The 21,838-nt window shown below is 36.5% G+C and overlaps 1 protein-coding gene across 8 annotated transcripts in view; it reads right to left on the bottom strand.

The window, feature by feature from the left end:
* The window catches only part of LOC131148516 (uncharacterized), an 89,377-nt gene that overhangs the window by 20,295 nt on the left and 47,244 nt on the right, over positions 1-21,838 (bottom strand). For 3 of the 8 annotated variants that reach the window (XM_058098253.1, XM_058098255.1, XM_058098257.1), the window contains 2 exons: positions 11,815-12,019; positions 7,144-7,736 (listed from right to left, as the gene is read on the bottom strand). The exons of 1 other annotated variant lie outside the window; for it this stretch is intronic. In XM_058098253.1, the coding sequence (XP_057954236.1) occupies positions 7,375-7,736; positions 11,815-12,019 (567 nt within the window). In that variant the 3' untranslated portion in view covers positions 7,144-7,374. Of the gene's footprint in view, positions 1-7,143; positions 7,737-9,039; positions 10,997-11,619; positions 12,020-21,838 lie in introns of those variants that run through there. 4 more of the 8 variants (XM_058098256.1, XM_058098260.1, XM_058098259.1 and 1 more) reach the window with 3 other exon arrangements.

The following is a 21,838-nucleotide window of genomic DNA, read 5'->3' as shown; positions in this document are numbered from 1 at the left end:
CCTCTGCCTCGACTCTCCATCTTCAAGGTTGAACTCGAAGTGGAGCCATGGTTCGACTGCATTCTTATTTCCTCCATCAAAATCATGCTAACGACCTCATCGTATACAAGCTTCGATTTTCCTGCGGAGCTACTGATGACAGTAACGACACCATTCCAACTTTCAAGCAACTGACTGAGAATCAGTAGTGCCCGAATCTCATTATCAAACGTTATCCCGACTGAAGCGAGATGATCAGACAACTCATTGAAGTTATTCAAATGTCTACTGAAACTCTCACCTGCAAACATATTCATCGTAAATAGTCTTTTCATGATATGTACCTTATTTGCGGCTAAAGGCTGCTCGTACATATTAGAGAACGCATCCATCAGAGACTTGGTGGATGTTATATGCTTGATATTGAACGTCATAGATTTCGACAACGTCATTCTAATGGCTCTGAGGGCTTTTCGATCAAGCAACGCCCACTCGTCCTCATTCATGGATGCTGGCTTACCCTTCAATGATAAGTGTAATTCTTTCCCAAACAAATAATTTTCTATCTACATCTTCTAGAAACCAAAATTGTTTCCATTGAACATTTCGATTTTTGAGCTCTTTTCATTCGACATCTCGATTCACTAATCTAGAGATGGAATTAGCTCAAATGGATAACACGGTTGGATCTGGAACGATCGAAAACCCTAGAAATGGTTGAAGTCGCTCGAAAAACGGACCCAAAATGACTCTAAAAAGTTCAGTCAAAGTTTGGTCAAACCTAGCCAAACTTATTGACGTTGCACTGCTAACATTGCAGCTAACGTGGCAGGGTGGGGCCCACTGATGCCGTGACAGCTAACGTGGCACCTGTTGACATGGCGCTCACGTGGCAGGGTGGGGCCCATGATGACGTGGTAGCTAACGTGGCAGGGGTGGGGCACACTGATGTCGTGGCAAGCCTGCTGGCATGGCATGCTGACGTGGCACTGAGGCAGAGGTCAGACTCGGGTCAAGAACTGGATCTCGGGTTACCCCGGGTCTGAGTGACTTGCCGGGTTGGGTCGGGACGGATTGGACAAGGAAGACTCATGCAACGCGTGCAGCGCGTGAGGGATAGGTCGTTGGCGCGTGGCGAAGAGTTCTGCTCCAGCGTGGCGCGTGAGGGCGTGTGCAGCTTCTTCTGAACTCCTTTGGAGCTCCGGCTGGCACCCTTCTCTTCATCTCAGCGAGCTGAGTGCGATGATGGCCTCAAAACGCAATTTTGATCTACTGGACAGAGCTCTGAATTTCAAGATCACTTCCAATCTGGATTTTCTGCTCCAACTTGGCTCTAATACCACTTGTTAAGAACCTGTGAGCATCCAGATCAAAGTGACACCAAAGATTTAACATGGTTCGGTCCATAACGACCTACGTCCATAGAGCACACACCAAGTATTCACTATCGCTGGAAAATATTGCAATTCTCTCTCTCTCTCTCTCTCTCTCTCTCTTCCTCCCTTCTTCCTCTCTACTCTCTCTGAGCTTCTCTCTGCTCTCTCTGCACTGTACTTTACATCTTCCACAGCCCTCTATTTATAGGGCCTGGAAGTTAAATCATAATTAAATAAAATCAATACAAATGGAAGTTATAATGAAGAGATTAATGGAGAGATAAATTCCACCGCGTTTCTGACTCAGCTCCTAACTTGCAACGCGTCTCCAGCTGTCTCCTGGCTGTCTTCTGGCTACATCTCTAACATCATGACTCTCATAATCAATTTCATCTTCCAAAACCTTAACCATATTCATCTCCACTATTCTACTGTAATGATTAGGACAATAAAATTTGTACCCTTTATATCTTTCTGGATAACCAATAAAGAAACAACTTATAGTCCCAGGATCTAATTTTCTTTCATGTGAATTGTAAAGTCTTGCTTTAACCTTGTAGCTCCAAACATGTAAATGTTTTAAGCTTGGTTTCCTTCCTACCCATAATTCAAAAGGAGTGGTAGTTTAGCTTGACTAGGAACCTTATTTAAAATATACATGGCAGTTATGATAGCTTCAACCCATAAAAATTTAGGTAGAATAAAGTCACTAATCATGTACCTTATCATTTATATTAGAGTATGATTACGCCTTTTAGCCATACCATTTCACTAGGGCGTTCCCAACTTTATATATCATGTTATTATACCATTTTCTTGTAGAAATCTAGCGAAGGGACCTAAATTACGACCACTTTCATCGTACTTCCCATAATACTCACCAACACTATCAAATCTCACTACTTTAATTTCTAATTTGGTTGATTTTCAACTTCTGCTTTAAATATCTTTAAAACATTTAAAGCTTTGGATTTTTCTTTTAATAGGTTATATATACCCATAACATGAGAAATCATCAATTAAAGTAATAAAGTAATTTTTTTTTTTTCACTACTTATGTAAGGAGTTATTAGTCCATAAATATATGAGTGTATTAACTCAAGTAATTCTTGACTAGAGGTGTAAATGAGTCAAACTTACTCACGAGCTACTCGAACTCGACTCATCTCCTAACTCGACTCGACTCGATTCTACTCGAGTTCAAGCTATTTGAGTATTTTAATGAGCCAAGTTTGAACTTATTAATAGTACTCGAGTCAAGTTTCGAGCTTAATCAAGCTTTTTAATTTTATTAATTTTATATAATGTATATATCATATAATATGTATTTTAGAAATATATTTAATATTATATATACATTATATATATTTATATGTGTATTTAATATTAATTTATAACCGAGTCAAGCTTAATCAAGTCGAACTTGAGTTTTATGAACTTATAGTCGAGTCAAGTTCGAGTTTAACAACTATGAAATCGATCAAATTCGAGTCAAGTTTCGAACTCAACATTTTCGAGTCGAGTCGAGTTTGAATATTTTATTGTGTCGACCCGACTTGACTTGACTCGACTCGACTCAAATAGACCCCTATTCTTAACTTATTGCAGCACTTTTCTTGGTACTTTTAATTTGCTTTCCTTTAAAGCAATCTATGCATGTACCAAAATTCGTGAAATCAAGATTTTATAATACATTTACTTTTATTAGGCCTTTTAAGTCTTTCTTTGGAAATATGACCCAACCGTTTATGTCATAACATAGAAGAGGCTTCATTACTATAAGGACGTTCAGTGCCACTGTAATTATTCACATGATGTGTGGGCAAAGATTGAGAAAATGAAAGGTCAAGATTTAAACTATATAATAACCCATCACACAAGACACCATAGCCAATAATAGCACCATTTTTTTGTATTTCAACAACTTGGCTTGCAAAATGGAAAACATAACATTCAACATTAAGACGAGAAACAAAAACTAAATTATGTTTTGTTATTTTTAGTTTTGATGTCCTAGTTTGATTGGTTGCTAGTGTTAGTTTTTCTGTACTCTCCCTTTTGTTTTATCTTGTAACCACGGTATTCATCTGCCAAAAGTGAGGGTATATTAATAAATAAATGGAGGTGCCACCCTCTTTTAGTTAAAAAAAAAAAAAATTACAAGAAAAAGTGAGTACTTAGAATGTGTAAGGCAAGTCTAATATATACTTAGAATCAAGAATGAGGCGATAGGTTCCAATGGCTACGACTTTGGAAAGGGTCTTGTTCCCTCTACTAATTGTTTCCATTATTTGGATTTCATGTTGTAAGGAATCCCCGCATGGAATTAGAAATGTGAATTTCGGTACAAATATCTACCCACCAAGTATCAAAAGGAACGTCGGTTAAATTTATTTCATAGATAAATGAAAAGAATTGCCTTTCTTTTCAAACCATTGTTTTTTTTTTTTTTTTTTATTTATGACAATCCTTCTTGAAGCTACCCTTCTTTTTAGAGAAGTAACATATCACATTTGCATTATCCACATTGTTTGATGTGGCTAAGTTCTTTTCTTTAGTTAGTAGTAGCTTTTTGTCCCTTCTAACCTTAATAGGTTTCTTTTCATTATGCCCTTGACATAATGTATTAACCAATTGCAATCCTTTTCTTTTTAATTTATATTCATCTTGGACGCACAATGCTATAAGTTCATTTATGGTCCATTTATCTTTGTTTGTTGTAACTTATCTTAAATGGACCATATTAAAAAGGAAGAGAATTAAGAATGAATTGCATCTTTAAGGATTCTAAGATGGCCATACTCAAAGAATTAAATTGTTCAACCAAATTATTCATTTCCATTATACACTCTCGCACACCACTAACCCCATCATATTTGTTAGTAATCAAAGTCACCATTAGTGTACCTGCCAATGCCTTATCAGTAGCTTGAAATTGTTTTCCAACATATTTCAAATCTTCTTTTCAAATATTGAAATATACTTAATTGTGAATATTTATAAAAATTTTACTTTTCATTATCATAAGACTTAATATGTTGAAACGATCTCAGCTTTCATTAAAACTTCTCTTGAACTGAACTTGCATCAGTTGGCTTTTGAGGTTCATCAATACGGCTCCATAGATCTAATTCTAAACATCCTAACATAATGAGTATTTGTTCTTTCCAATCAAGAAAATTAGAACCCTTCAAACTCTAGAATATTAGACATATGACTTGAAAGTGAAATTGGAATAATAGTTCGAAAAACATGTCAAAAGTCACTGACAAAACATAATGTGACATTTAATTATAATTATATTAAGCAATCCAATACATCATAATATCCATCCCTTGGGTTAGATAATGACATACAATAGATTCACTCCACAATAACTTATGGCCTTTAACATAAGATTTTTTTTTGCCCCTTAAAATATATAATCAACCAAATGTACCCAAAAAAAGAAAAAACTCCAATTCATTTTTTTTTTTAAGGAAAAAGAAAAACTATAGGCTTAACCGGTGACAGTCATAGCTTCATTAAACTAGATGTTAGGCACAATATGCCTAGTTACGAGTATCCACTACGAAATTGAAGCCTTTAGCTTCCTATTGAAATTGTGTTATTTGGACTGTCACTTTATTGACTACCAATTCTATCAAAAACATAATGATTGATTATATATCAAGATTTCCTTATACATGAAAACAATTTTATAGGTTCATAAAATAAGCTTTAACCTAATGACTTTGATACCACATGTTAGAAAATTTACATAAGAAAGGATCTTCAACTTATTTAGAAACCATAATCAAGTAGGGATTTAAAAAATGAAGTATGAAATACCTTGTGTCATTTCTGTCAGGTCAATCAAACTTAGATGTTAGCATCTCTTCTACTCTTCTACTCCTATTGATCAAGTTTCAATAATATGGAAACTACTTGATCTTCTCTCCCCTTACTCTAATGTTTGGATTAGTAATGAAAATTATACCAAAGCAAGATAAGTGATGAAAGGGACCAATAGCCCTTTATATATAATTCCTTAAGTGATTCAATCCATCAAAGAGTCATAAATATGGTCTTTCCCTTCCTCCAAGATGGATGTACCTTGATTCATGCACTTGTATCTATGAATTAAAGTACTTAATTTTAATTATTTATATAAACATGCACACACACACACACAGTCACTTATTTGATTATAAAGATCACATGGAATTCCAACATAGTCTACATAAATACGATGTAACTACCCACACCAAATCGAAACTCAAAACAAAAATGAAATAGCCTCAAACCCTAATGCAAATATGTTATCATTTTGTGTTTGAACCTCGATTGCCCCTCTCTATGCTCTTTGCTCCCCACCCTCTTTGCACTCACTACTCTATTGTTTTCTAGCTTACTCTTGGTGTGCCAACATGGGTTTGAACTCCACTAGCAGAAGCACACATAACCATGAGGCATAAGCAAGGATTTGGAACTAAAAGTAAGTGACACCTCCTTACTCTTTGCTCTTAGCATACATAGTTAGGAGATGACCCCCTCCCTTGATAGCATACATAGTTTGTTGTCTCTTACCCAAGATGATGAACTTTTCATTGAGGTTTTAGTTTAGTTTGTCTTAAGAATCTTTCATGTTTGCTAACAATTTCTACATCAAAACGACATGTCTTTTATGGTATTTTGCAAAAGAGTTTTTGATGGATTTCAAGCAAGGGGATCTAAAGAAGAGGACAAGTTTTTCTATAGGGGAAAATGGTCATGGATAGAACATAGAGAAGCTTTGTGAGGAAAAAGAAATGGTTAAGATACGTTCGATTAACTAAGGGAAGTTTGGTATCATTGTCAAAATTATGAAAATGAAAAACTAAAAACCAAAAGCAAAATCTAAAAATTAGAAACCATTAGAAATAAAACAAATTTAAAAGTTGATTAAACAAATGTTCATTTTTATCCCTGAATCAAATAGCAATTACAAAATATGATTAGAATAATTAACTACAAAGTAATATATAAATTTAAGATACTATAATGAAAAAAAAATGTTTACAATTATTTTATTTAATTATTACTTTTCAAAGTTCACTTTAAAAGAACAATTCTACCGTATATGACAATTGAAATATAATAGAATTGTTTTGTAAATTGATTTTATTATTTTTTTTAAAAAAAATTATAAAAATTTATTATTTTAATTACATTTTAAATTCATATGATTATTTTGTTTTAATTTTAATTAAATATTATAAATAAAATGAATGATTTAATTTTAAAAAGTTAATTTTAGATATCAAAATACTTTATCAACCCGTGAAAATAGCTGAAAATTATAAAATCTGATTTTTTATTTTTTTACGGAAACAAAAAAAAAACCGACATAATAAATAAATATGTTTTCATAATCTACTTTTTCACAAACGAAAATAGAAAATACAAAGCAAAAATGATACTAAACAAGTTATAAGTTAACCGATGAATTTAATTCGTTCACAATTTTACAAAAACACTGAACCAATGGACTCAATACGGTCCAACATTCAGCTCAATTTGGGCACACAAGCCATGAACACATCACCGCATCAAAAGGAAGTGGAGGGATAAGAATTCCAAGTTGGGATTAAGGCAAACCTGTGAGTAAGGCATGCACTAATATTGGGTGGGATTTCCTAGAAGCTGTTTTTAAGAAAAGGAAAACGTACAATTTAAAAGAAAAATACAGCATATTACAGAAGAAAGATTCCTAATTTTTCAACAACCTAGGAAATCAATTCCTGCGATCATTTTGAACCCTGGTTCATAGTGATGAAGTTTGAAAATATTAACTCTAAATTTCACACATTACAAATGTTTATATGCAAATATATACAAATATACAAAATCTATTCTAGAAATAAAAGTTAAAAATAAGTCTAACTGTTACAAAACTTTAACTCATGATTCGTCTGACTGTTACAAAGTTTGAACTCTTGATTTGTCTACCTATTACAGAAAGTTTTTGGCCGTTACAATCAGATTTTCAGCCTAATAATCAAGTTATATGATTTTGTACTTGATTTGAGGAGTCCTCCTTTATACGCCCCCGCAAGATGGAGCTACCATCGGCTAAGCCAATCTTGTTTTTGAGAGGATCTCTGCGTTTTCGTGACAAGGACTTTGTCAGTAAATCTGCGAGCTGATCTTGAGTGTTGACGTGATGAACATTGAGAATGTCACGTTGAGTCATATCACAAACAAAATGTAGATCAATCTGAATATGCTTCATCTGAAAATGTTGCACTAGATTAAAACTTAGGTGAGTTGCACCCAAATTATCACATAACAGTTTTGGTGAAGCTTTCATTGGTAAACTGAGTTCTTGGAATAGTGATAGCAACCACACAGTTTCCGAACCTGCATTTGCAAGGGATCTATATTCAGCTTCGATCAATGATCTTGTTATAGTTCTTTCGTTTTTCAACTAAAGATATGGGGTTTGATCCAAGAAAGCTTATGTATGCGGAGGTGGACGTACGATCATCGAGATTGCCCGCCCAATCGACATCAGAATATGTTGTGAGATCAAAACTAGAAATTTTTTTTTTTTTTTTTTTTTTTATGTTGATGCCATGAAAGATTGTTTGCTTCAAGTAGCGGACGAGTCTCTTTGCAGCTGTCCAATGAGTTACTGTGGGTTTGTGCATAAACTGTGAGAGTTTATTTACTGAAAAACAAAACTTCGGACGGGTGAGAGACAAATATTAGAGACCTCCAATAACACTTCGAAACTCAGTACTATCAAAAGATGTTGTCCCATCAACCAACTTTAGAGTTGTGCTGGTAGACAGTAGAGTAGAAACTTCTTTAAGAGGTCCCGAATATATTGGTGTTGAAAGAAAAAGACCAAATTTAGTAGAAATGACTTCCATTCCCAAGAAAAATAAAGCTAGCCCATGTCTTTTAAAGAGAATCGAACTCCAAATTGTTCAATGATATACGACACAAATTTCATGTCACTGTTAGTGATAACTAGATCATCCACATATATCAAGAAATAGCACAAAACAGAATTGTGGTGATATATGAACAAAGAGGAGTCCGCTTTCAAATTTTGAAACCCAAGATTCATGATTGCCATTTTTAGTGTCGAGTACCAGGCTCGATGAGCCTATTTGAGGCCATAGATGGCCTTATTTAACCTGCAAACATGATTAGGTTTCGAGGCATCTTTGAATCCCAAGGGTTGGACCATATATGCTAATGCATTGTCGACATCAAGTTGTCTCAAAGGTCATCCCTGCATCACAGCAACTGTCAAAACAGTTCTAATAGTAACAGGCTTCACAACGGGGCTAAAGGTTTCCTTATAGTCCAATCCAGGACATTGATTATAACCTTTAGCAATAAGCCTCACTTTAAAATGATCAATAGACTCATTAGCTTTGTGTTTTACACGAAATACCCATTTGCAACCCACTGGTTTACAATCATTTAGTGGGGGAACTAGTTTCCATGTACCATGGCGCATGAGTGCAATGAGTTCTTCTGACATTGTTGTTCTGATACCATGATGAAGTTTGAAAATATTGATAGTAAATTTCTTATTACTCTCGTGAAGAATATTTCACACGCCTTACAAATGTTTATATGCAAATATATACAAGTATACAAAATCTATTCTAGAAATAAAAGTTAAAAATAAGTCTTAACTGTTACAAAACTTTAACTCATGATTTGTCTGACTATTACAAAGTTTTAACTCGTAATTTGCCTAACTATTACAAAGTTTTAACTCTTGATTTGTCTAACTGTTACATAAAGTTTCTGGCTGTTACAACCAAATTTTCAGCCTAATAATCAGGTTGTATAATCTTTTTTTTTTTTATCAAAGGTAAAAGTATATTGATCAAATATGAATAATTACAGCTCCACTGGGCATTCCCAGGCCAAAGGGGAACAAGTTCCCGACAAACAATGCAGTGTATGCGTCCAAGATTACATTAGAACCTAGGCATTCCCAAGGGCCATTAATGGCCAATCTAAATGGTTTGAACTCAAAAAACATCCAGAAAGTACAAACATCAAAACCTGGGCATTCCTAAGACAGTTGTATTTCATTTACATCTCAAGAACCTCCTTCATTCTCAACACTTTAAGCATAAGTATTAATACCAAATTTATCAAATGCGACCCTATAAATCTGTTTTTGTATCAACAGGACCATTTCCTGGGCGGTAATAGTATGCCCTTCAAACCTACTTCTATTTCTGAAATGCCAAACAGAATATACTGTAGCCGCCAAACCAACTCTTTTTCCAACCGAGCAAAATCCATTTCCTTTTACCTCTTTATGCAGCCATTTTACAGCAGCCTTTATCGTATTCATTTCCCTCCTTATGCCCAGCCACTCTCTGATTTTCTTCCATACCCCAGCTGTGTAATTGCATCTAAAAAATAAATGTTCAAGGGTCTCAGGACCAACTTTGCAATAAGTACAGTTATGATCCATACCCTCAACAGTTACTTTGTCACAAGTAGGGAGCTTTCCCTTCACTGATAACCAGAGGCAAAATGCATGCTTGGGCAGGATAACACTGTACCAGACCTCTCTAGCCCACGACACAATCTGATTTCTACTTCTCCAGAATTCGTAGCACTTGTGATTGTCGACTTCCCATCTTTCCATCAGTTTAGTGGCATTTCTCTCATCTCCACATTTTTCCAACAATTGATCTCTAATCTCCAGCAATTTCTTAAAGAGATTGGAGTCATCTTTCTTTGTTGTCACTTCCCAGATGGATGCATTGCTCAAATACACATGATGCATCCATTTTGACCTCAAAGAGTCTTTTTTCGAATGAATGTTCCACAAGGTTTTGGTCAGCAATGCCTTGTTCCAAGAGCTCAAATCAACAACTCCCAAGCCCCCTTCTGTTTTGGGGACACAGATATCTTTCCATGCAACCAGAGGCTTTTTCCTCCCACCCCAAAGGAAACCTCTGCAGAGTTTCACAATTTGGTTTAACACATTCAGAGGGATGGGGAAGATGGCCAGCCAAAAACATTCAATCCCTTGTATTATTGAATTTAAAACCTCCAACTTTCCTGCGTAAGATAGTGAATTACCCATCCAGCCTTTCAAAAGGTTTGCTATTCGATTCACCACTGGACCATAGTGAGCTGAATTCAATCTTGATGCCAACAGGGAGACTCCCAAGTATCTGAAGGGAGACTCCCAAGTATCTGAAGGGATACTCCCCAAGGTTCACACTAGTTAGATTCAAAATCTTTTCCAAATCTTCTTGTTTAATTCCTGCCTGATAAATACTCGATTTCATGTTATTAGCTGTCAACCCAGAGCATCTGCTGAATAAATTTAGGCACTCCATAAGGAACTCAACTGAGGCAACATCTCCTCTTGAGAACGGCATTAAGTCATCTGCAAATATTAAGTGAGAGATCTTCAGCACCTCACATCTTGGGTGAAATCTAAAATATAATTCGCCTTCCAGTGTTTTCAATTGGCTCGACAAGTATTCCATGCCTATGACAAAGAGGAGGGGAGAAAGGGGATCTCCTTGCCTTAACCCTTTTTTCCCTTGTATAATCTTGTGCTTGATTTGAGAAGTCCTCCTTTATACATAGTTACCGTTGTGGTGGAAAAAGTTCTAAGGCTAATGCAAATAGAAAAGGAAAAGGAAACAAATTAAAATAGGCAGGATATTTCTATTCAACAACAGCAAAGCAATTTGAGGGAAGAAGGTCCAGAGACCAACTTTGTTGGGGAACGGACAAAGACTACATAAACCAGGAGGAGAAAGTGAATGAAGAAATCCAGTATAACTAATTAGCTAGAAAAATTTGAAAGATAAAAAGATATAAAAATAAATAAATAAATACCAAAAAAAAACTTGTGATCAAGTTTTGATTTCTTTAATATGTATTGATTGGTTCAGAAATCGCTCAAACTAGGATAACAAAAAGGCTTGCTAGGGTTTGTTATTCAGTGAGGAAACAAGAAGCAAGTACTGCTGGAACACATCACTACCAGGAAGAGATCCTCCTAAGCAGTTGGCAGCTAAACTTCTTGCAAGACATTAGATCAAGCAATAGCTAATTTCTATTCCTCTACTCAATGTGTCAAACAAGAAGCATGCTCAGAACATCTCATAAATGTCATGTGGCGTTTGATGTTGGGTTCATTTTCTAAACTCGAGGAGGCCCTCCTTGAGTAACAAATTCAAACTCACCTTCAGAACCTACATATGTGCATGGCAGTGCCAACAACCAAAGAAATGTGAAGGCCAGACTTCCACAGTGAAAATAGCAGTAAAATAAGGCTTACAATTAATTTTTTACGAAACCAAAGTCAGCATTAATGTCACAGCATTGTATAACGAATGCATGACAATGGAAGAACTTAAATTTCCACTCCAACAGTAGGAGCACCCCAGGACACACCCAATGATGAACAATTGTAGAGCATTCTCACCAGAGAAATGACCCAAGCTGAAAATGGCTGAGCTTATGACAACTGCATGCTGCCACTTCATTTTTGAGGCAATAGAAGTTAATAGAAATCCTCTGTAAACAGTTTCTTCCAGCAGAGGAGCGACTATGCAGTAAACAATGAAGCAAGCAATTTCAGAGACGTTGCCACTTAAAAGGATCTCCTTAAGAATTGGATTATTCACCTCCTGCAAGAATGTGGCATATATGCCGAATGAGAAAAATTACTTAATAGAGGAATAATGTCAAAGATCTGATGTTGTTATCAAGGCATATAGTAATCTATAATTTGATTCATAAATTTATAATGCTGTAAACAAGGACCGGGGGGCGGGGGGGGGGGGGTGAGGAATGTGGCAGCCATGCAGGATTTCTAACCTGGCTCATTCTTCCTTGTGGCCCAAGACTGTCTCTCCAATCACCATTATGGAAAAAATATATTATAATAATAATAATAATAATAACAATTGTTGAGATTTTTGGTAAAATGAAAGACCTAACACAATGATAGGTCTCTTCTTTATTTATAATACAAATCAAATACATTCGAATGACCATAATACTCTTACTAACTCTCACTTATTAACATTACACCAACACATTTACTAACAATATTAAATGACCAAAATAACCACTAATACTCCCTCACGCTATAGCATAGATATCATATGCACCTAACTTGTTACAAATAAATTTAACATGAGTACCCTCCCCCCAAAGCTTTGGTGAACAAATCAGCAAGCTGCACATTGAACTTCACATAAGTGGTGATAATGAGCTTCTGCACAAGTTTCTCCCAAACAAAGTGGCAATCAACTTCAATGTGTTTTGTTTGTTCATAACAAACTAGATTGAAGGCAATATGAAGAGCAAGTTGATTATCACACATCAACTCCATAAACTAAGAATGTGGAAAACACAATTTTTCTAAATGTTTTTCAACCAAACAAGCTCACCTTATACTTCGACTCAGCACTTGACCCAACCATGACAACTTGTTTCTTACTCTTCTAGGAAATCAAGTTGCCACCAGCAAAGATACAATAGCCAATCATGCAGAGACAATTCAAAAAATTCAAATTTGTTGCAGGCCCATCGACTGCCTTGAGGGGCTAATCGACCGCTTGCAGGAGGGGCGCAACGGCTAGTTATGGAGGGAGGTCTGGTCGACCGCCCTAAGGAGTCGATGGACCGCCCAGTGAAAATTAGGGCTTTTCTCTTTAATTTTCCTAGATATTTGCATCTTCAATAATTGTGGATCTTCCATCTAAAGATAATTCGGCCCAACTGCATCAATATATCCCTAAATGTAAGTGTGACCCTAATCTCGATATAGGTTGAGATCCATCCCAAGTGCACCTTTGAGATATCTTAAGATGCAAATTATTGTGTTGTGACATAATTCAACTTTCCAACAAGTCTCCAACATCATCCTAAGTTAGGCAACAAATCATCCATGTTTGACTAAGAGTGTCAAACCTATTCGCGAATTACTCTGACTCAATTTGTCTCCTAACTCAACTTGACTCGATTTTACTTGAGTTGGAGTTGAGTTCAAGCTAATCGAACATTTTAACCAGTCGAGTTTGAGCTCAGTAATAGTACTCAAATCGAGTTTTGAGTCCAATCAAGTTTTTTTAATTTTATTATTTTTATATTATATGTCGAGTTTGAGCTCAGTAATAGTACTCGAATCGAGTTTTAAGTCCAATCAAGTTTTTTTAATTTTATTACTTTTATATTATATGCCATATAATATATGGGGGGGGGGGGAAAGGGCAATCCGGTGCACAAAGCTCTCACACATGCGCTACATTTTATAAATATATTTAATATTTTATATACAATATATATATTTATTTATTTATAATCAATTCGTGCTCGAGTTTTAATAACTTGTAACCGAGTCAAGTTTGAGTTTAACAATTCTGCAATTGATCTAGTTTAAGTCGAGTTTTGAGCTTAACATTTTCGAGTCGAGTTGAATTCGAATATTTTACTGCATCAACTCGACTCAAATGCACCCCTATATTCGACACTAACTTCTTGTTAAGATCCATGGGTGTATTAATCAATTTGGATCCCACCAGCCTTGTCTCATCCTAAAGATCTAGAATATACTTTATGACAAAATAGTTCCCATATGAAATTTCGATACTCCTATACCCAAGAAATATTTCATTGGACCCAGTTTGAATCCTAGTCTATAGAAAATATTTTAGGCTCTAAATACCTTGATCATAATCACCTAGAATTACAATATCATCGACATACATAATAAGAAGGATCCTGCTCGATGAAGTATGATGATAAAAAATAAAATGATCCACTGTACACTATCGAAAGCCAAACTCAAGTACTATAGCACCAAATCGACCAAACCATGCTTCAAGAGACTATTTTAAACTATATAATGTCTTCTCAAGCCGACACAGTAAGTTTGATTCCCCCTAAGCAACAAACCCAGGTGGTAGCTCTATATAGACCTCCTCCTCAAGATCACCATGTAGAACGCATTCTTCACATCTAACTAATATAGAGACCAGTGACAAGTGATGGCCAAGGAAATGAATAGACATACTAATGTAATTTTGGCAACCGGGGAAAAGGTGTCAGAGTAATCCAATCCACACACCCAAGTATACCCCTCAACAAAAAGTGCCTTCAGACGAGCCACAAAACCATCAAGATTAACTTTCACAGTATATACCAAGTAATAACCAACCATAGATTTTTCAAGAGGAAGAGATACCGATTCCCAAGTACCATTGTCCTATAAAGCATTCATCTTTTCAACCATTGAATTCCTGCACCTAGAGTGGGCTTAAGCTTCAAAAACAGATTTAGGAAGGGAGCAGTAACAAAACAATAATAGGAGGGTGATAAAAAGTCATTGCAAACAATTTGGAGATGGAATCTTATGTACATGTCGTTTACTTTTCTAGATAGCAATCGGAGGATCAACATCATGGGAGCTATGATGACTAGACGAGAAAACCAAAGGCATCGTAGTAGAAGCTAAAGGGGATTCTTTTCCTTGGAGCCGCCATCATGAATACACCTACAAATTAGGATGATCAAGGCAATGAAGACTCAAACTACATGGAGACACAAGTGGATGATTAGGTAAGGACAACAAACTAAAATTTGGAAGATTAGGCAGAGGAAGAGACTCATTGAGATCAGAAGCACTAATGGACTAAGAGTAGTATGGTGTAGACTCAAAGAAGGTAACATTGATAGAAACAAAGAAGCAATGCAGAGTAGGACTATAACAACAATATCCTTTTTGAGTGCAAGAATAGCCAAAAAAGACACATTTTATAGCATGAGGACCCAACTTATCTACCCTGGGAGTTAGCTAATGATTAAAAGACACACCAGAATATATGAGGAGGTAAAGAGAATAAAGGTGAATTAGGAAAGAGAACGGAGTAAAAAATTTTACCACTAAGAACATAGAATGGCCTCCTCTAGATGAGATAGCGAGCAGTAAGTACAATATCACTCCAAAACACTAGGTACATGCATTTGATAAAGTAAGGTGCAAGTGATTTCAAGGATTTGTCTATTTTCCTATCTGCAACCACATTTTATTGAGTGTAGACACAAGATGATTGATGAACAATACCAGATTGATTCATAGGTACATGCATTTGATATAAGTAAGGTGCAAGTGATTTCAAGGATTTGTCTATTTTCCTATCTGCAACCACATTTTATTGAGTGTAGACGCAAGATGATTGATGAACAATACCAGATTGATTCATATCACTCCAAAGAATTCAAACTGACAAACCAAATTGAGTATTTTATTCAAAATAAAAGGCACAAAATTTATAGAACAACTCAAAATGATCTTTTATTAAATAGATCGAAGTCATCCTCGAATAATCATCCACAAAGGTTACAAAGTATTAGAAACCCAACTTGGACACAACTTGACTAGGATCCCAAACATCAAAATGGACTAAAATGAAAAGGCTTGCTACCCGTTTATTGACTCAAGAGGCAAAAAGGACACAATGCTTTCCTAACTGACAAGACTCACAATCAAGAGTAAACACAAAACTCAAATCAGAAACAAAACGCTTCAACTTTTCCAATAAAGGATGACCAAGGCGACCATGAATTTAGAGATGTGTGGCAGTACCAGTGCAAGAGGAAGGAGATATCGCCTCAAAGTTCTAAAGCATCCCAACTTCACGCCCTCCACCAATTGTCTTCCTCATCTTCAAATCTTGAATGACCACAGAATCAAGGAAAAATGTTACTAAACAATTCATGGATTTGGCAATATTACTAATTGACATAAGATTGAAAGGAAATTAGGGAATATAAAAAACCGAGTGAAGAGCAATAGAGGGATTTACAATCCCAATTTCCTCATGGCAACAATAAATCCATCAGCTAAAATAACACGAGGTAAGTTTCTAGAATATTGGAGAGTAAAGATGAAATTACGTATACGAGTGATATGGTTGGTAGCAGCGAAGTCTATAACCCAGGACAAGGACAGGAAGTATTGGATGATAGGCAAGCTGTGGGGTTACCTGTTTGGAAAAGGAATGCAATAGAAGCTTGCTATGACGCTTGATACTACTAGAACTTGGAATACTCTTCCTCTTAACATAGACATAGTATGTTGCTCCTTACTTGGCCCCAAAGATATGGAGTCGGTGGTAGCTGCATTAGCTACATGTAAAGGTTTACCATGGGGATCCCAATACTACTGAAAACAGAATAGAATTTATGTATTTCTTGAATGATTTTGTACAAATCAATACACAATATTTATAATACAATCGAAAAATCTAAATATGGAAACAATCTCCTAAAAGAATCTCTCTCAATAATATACAATCCTCTACATATATACTTCCCTAAATTACTCCAAGATACTCGGGATTTCTACACTCCCCCTCAAGTTGGATCATAGATATTGATCATATCCAACTTGCAGATAAAATCATCAAAGCTCTGTCGAGCTAACCCTTTGGTAAAGAAGTCTGCAGTTTATTCCTTGGTAGGTACATAAGTCATACAGATGGTTCCTTCTTCAACCTTCTCTTTGATAAAATGTCAGTCCACTTCTATATGCTTAGTCCTATCATGTTGAATTGGATTGAGAGAGATATTAATGGCTGCTTTGTTGTCACAATAGAGTTTGATAGGGAATTTTACCGGGATCTGTAATTCTTCCAAGAGTTTCCGTAACCACAATCCTTCACATATCCCTTGTGCAACTGCCCTAAATTCAGCTTCAGCACTACTTCGAGCCACTACATTCTGTTTTTTGCTCCTCCAAGTTACCAAATTTCCCCATACAAAGGTGCAATACCCAGTAGTAAACCTTCTATCTTCCGCTGATCTTGCCCAATCTGCATTGTGAAAATTTCTACTTTTTTGCTTTCACATTTCTTGAAGAAGAGTCATTTGCCTAGAGAGCCCTTGAGGTACGTGAGGATCTTGTACACAACATCTAGGTGAGTCTTTTTTAGTGAATGCATGTGTTGGCTTACCACACTTACCACAAATGCAATGTAGGGTCAGGTATGTGATAGATAGATTAGTTTACCAACCAATCTCTGATACCTCTCCTTCTAAACTGGTATTCCAGTCTTCGACACTCTTAACCTGCTTCAATCAGGGTTTCACTAGGTTTGTATCCAAGCATGCTAGTTTCAGTTAGGAGATCAAGGATATACTTTCGCTAAGAGACACTGATACCCTTTTTTGATCTAACAACTTCCATTCCCAAGAAGTACCGCATTTGTCCAAGGTCTTTAACTTCAAACTCAGCTGCTAGGACTTTCTTCAATCTTTCCATCTCCACTGTATCATCTCCAGTTAGGATTATATCATCAACATTATTTTCCTACCACTTTAGACTATTGGAAGAACATTGTGTGATCTGATTGCCCTTATTGATATCATTGGTTCTTTATCACCTTCGCAAATCCGTCGAACCATGCTCTCGGAGATTGCTCGAGTCCATACAGGGACTTCTTGAGTTTACATACATTGTTTTCTTCACCTTTCCATCTCCACTGTATCATCTCCAGTTAGGATTATATCATCAACATACACTACCAAAATTGTTTTCTTACCACTTTCAGATTGTTGGAAAAATATAGTGTGATCTGATTGCCCTTGTCGATATCCTTGGTTTTTTATCACCTTCGCAAATTTGTCAAACCATGCTCTAGGAGATTGCTTGAGTCCATACAGGGACTTCTTGAGTTTACATACTCTGTTTTCTTCACCTTTCTTACTAAAACCTGGTGGTATCGTCATGTAAACTTCTTCTTCTAACTCGCCATTTAGAAATGCATTCTTAATGTTAAGTTGCTGTAGTGGCCAATCCAAGTTAGTTGCCAAGGATAGGAGGACCCGAACTGTATTCAATTTTTCCACTGATGCAAATGTCTCGATGTAGTCAAATACCATAGATCTGTGTAAACCTTTTTGCAACAAGTCAGACTTTATACCATTCAACTGTCCTATCAGCTCTATATTTCACTGTGAAGACCCATTTGCAACCTACTGGCTCCTTCCCTCTCGGAAAATTCATAACATCCCATGTTCCATTTTTTTTCCAGGACCCACATTTCCTCCATGACAGCTTCCCTCCATTCAGGAATCTCTAGGGCTTCCTTGATATTATTTAAAATTTTTATCCTATCAAGGTTAGAGGTAAAAACACAATACCCTGTAGACAGAGTGTTATAAGACATGTATTTTGACTAGGGATATAAAGTACATGACCTAGTTTGTTTTCTGACTGCAATGGGTAAGTTGATGTCATCAGGTGCAGACTTATCAGAAGGAAGCTCATGGCCATCCATTACCTGATCAGGATTGAGCGTGGACTCATGGTTGCTCGGAGCTATCACTGGTTCCAACTCTATTGGTGTCTCAGGTATGAGATTCTCCCTGTTCTTTGTTTTTGGCTTTCTTGAGTAAACAAGTATTTCCTTGTTATTTTGTTTTTCTACATCTCCCTCTAAGTTTAAGTGATCTTTGCACATGATAGGTCAAGAAATGATGTAATGGCAGACTCATCAACAGAGAAATCAAAGAACCGATCTTCACTCCACTTCTCCCCCTGAAGAGAGGGCTTTTGGAAATAAGGAGTGGTTTCAAAGAACGTGACATCAAGGCTAACAAACAATTTTTTTGTGACAGGATCATAACATTTGTAGTCTTTCTAAGTAGGAGAGTAACCAATAAAAACGCGCTTAATGGCACGAGGTTCCAATTTATCTCGATTGTGAGCAGGAGCATGAACAAATGCAATACATCCAAAGATTTTCAGAGAGAGATATCAGTACGTAAAATTTGATTGTGAGTTTGGAATTGTGTTTGAATCATGGAGTGGAAACTGAACAAAATAGAACGGACTTCAGTTTTAGCTTTCAACAAGTAAACCCAACAAATACGAGTATGATCATCAATAAAAGTAACAAACCATTTCGTGTGAGTGTGATTAAGAGAGCGTGAGGGCCCCATAAATCACTGTGAATCATAGTAAATGGTCTGGATGGTTTGTATGTGGACCTTAGAAAGGAATTACGTTGGTGTTTTACAAGTTCACAAATCTCACACTGAAATCAGAAGACGTTTTATTTGAACAAATGGAAGTAAATAAATGTCTTAAATATTGAAAATTTGGATGACTCATCCTAAAATGTCATAACAAAATTTCACTATCCCTAGAAACAAATGCAGAATCACAAATAGCAGTTTTACATTATTCACTCGTATTTGCCTCCTCAAAGTAGTAGAGTCCCTCACACGCCTTAGCACTACCAATCGTCTTCCTCGATGATAGGTCCTGGAAAACACAGTGAGAGGAAACAAATTTAGTAGAGCAATTGGAATCTTTTGTCAACTAACTAATGGATAACAAATTGCAAGACAGCTTAGGGACTTGTAGGATAGATTTTAGAATTATAGAATCAGAGATTTGAATACTCCCTTTGCCCGCAAAAGACGAGAGTGATCCATTTGCAATTTTAACTTTCAAATTTCCAGCAAATGGTGAATAAGATGAAAACAAATGATAAGAATCAGTCATATGATCAGAGGCACCAGAATCAATTATCCATGGTGATTTGTAATGAGATATAGTATTTAAGGCTGTCAATAAATTACCTCGATAGGTTAAAGAACCAGAGGGAATACTGGTGGAAGATTGACCCGATGCTTGAATGGTAGAGAACATTTTATAGAGTTGCTCCAACTGCTCTGAAATGAATGCGCCACTTGGAGTGGTATTGTTATTTTTCTCACCTTGTGATTTCTCAGCTGGATTATCAATAGAAGCCTGATAGCCACGATTTTTTTGATTTTGTCTCGGCTTCCAATCTGCTAGCTTCCTATATATTCCCAACAGGTATCTTTTGAATGGCCCGACTTGCGGCAGTGCTCACACCAGGTTCTCCCTTTATGTGTCTTTTGGCCTGTACCCACAGGAGTTCTCGAGATTAGGGCCGACATCTTAGGCCCATTATTACTGGTCAGTGCCTTCAGCATAACATTGCGACGACTTTCCTCACGCCTCACCTCTGCGAAGACTTCTCGAGTCAAAGGTAGAGGACGTCAACCAAGAATCCTTCCTCGCACATCGTTTAGGTCGCGGTTAAATCCGGTCAAGAACTCAAAGACTCATTCATTCTCGAGTCTCTTCTTGTAACGGGTGCTGTCTCGAGGGCATTCCCACTCTTCCTCAATGCTCGAGTCAAGCTCTTGCCAGAGATTCGTCATCTCCATGAAGTAGTCGGTGACGTCTCTCTCTCCTTGCCAGAGATTCATCATCTCCATGAACTAGTCGGGTCAAGCTCTTGCCAGAGATTCTTTCAACCTCTCCACCGAGAGTGGAAAGGACAAGTTGTCTAGCCCATTGTGGCTTCAGTCTCACCGTCGAGAGCTTCAGAGGTGCTCGACCCTCTGCTGTTGAAGGCGCCATCTGCAACTGCTAACTAAGGTTTAGAAAACCTGGCTCTAATACCATGAAAACATAATAGAATTTCTGTATTTCTTAAATGATTTTGTACATTTATAATACAATCGGAAAATCTAAATATGGAAACAATCTCCTAAAAGAATCTCTCTCGATAATATACAATCCTCTACATATATACTTCCCTAAATTACTCCAAGATACTCGGGATTTCTACAACTACTCAATAGTATGACCACCTCATTCACAAAAAGCACACTTGTACCTTATCCATTTCTTCCACCACCGCCGCTTAAACCACCTTAATAATTCCTATGGTATCCTAGTTGAAAACTAGAATCTCCCTACATGACAAAGGTTGTCCTCTAAGAGCAATATACATTAGTAGGAGAATGTGTGTTGAAGGAAGAACAAAAGACACAAAAATAAACATCGGCCAATGACGGCAACTCTGCAATACCAAGTATCTAGGACTAGACCACCTTAAATTCGGGTTTCAAACCCGTTAGAACCCAAAAATTTATCATCTGCTCACTCTGCTTTTGCATCTCATGAACATCGGCATTTATAGGTTACACGATGTTAAGCTCCTATGAATACACTTCATCTCCCAAAATACTCTATAACACTCCTATCTCCCTATTGTAACTAAAAGTACTCCAAGGATAAATCATCGATACTTGTAATGTTACTAAAGTATAGAATCTTGACATAATCCCAAATTTCCTTGATGCATGCAAATTCGTGCAATTTGGGGTATCAAGTTCCAAAAAAGAGGAACAATCAAAGAATCTTCCTCAATCCACACTTCTTTTATCTTCTTATTAGAAGGCCCAGATTGGAACAAGTGGTCAAATTTTCCTAATCATGTTAAACAAACCCTAAAACATAATTCTTTCCATTCAACTTTTCAGTCATAATTTGTTGCATAGATGAAGGAAACATGTTTTTGGGATTCATAGACTCCATCCCAACACTTGTAAACTAGACCACTATCAAACAAGAGGAACAATCAACTAACCGGAGCAACCATGAACCAAGT

This window comes from Malania oleifera, chromosome 2 (assembly GCF_029873635.1).
Source record: "Malania oleifera isolate guangnan ecotype guangnan chromosome 2, ASM2987363v1, whole genome shotgun sequence".
In the NCBI taxonomy this organism is placed as follows: domain Eukaryota; kingdom Viridiplantae; phylum Streptophyta; class Magnoliopsida; order Santalales; family Ximeniaceae; genus Malania; species Malania oleifera.
This window is presented reverse-complemented; position numbering and strand designations above follow the sequence as displayed.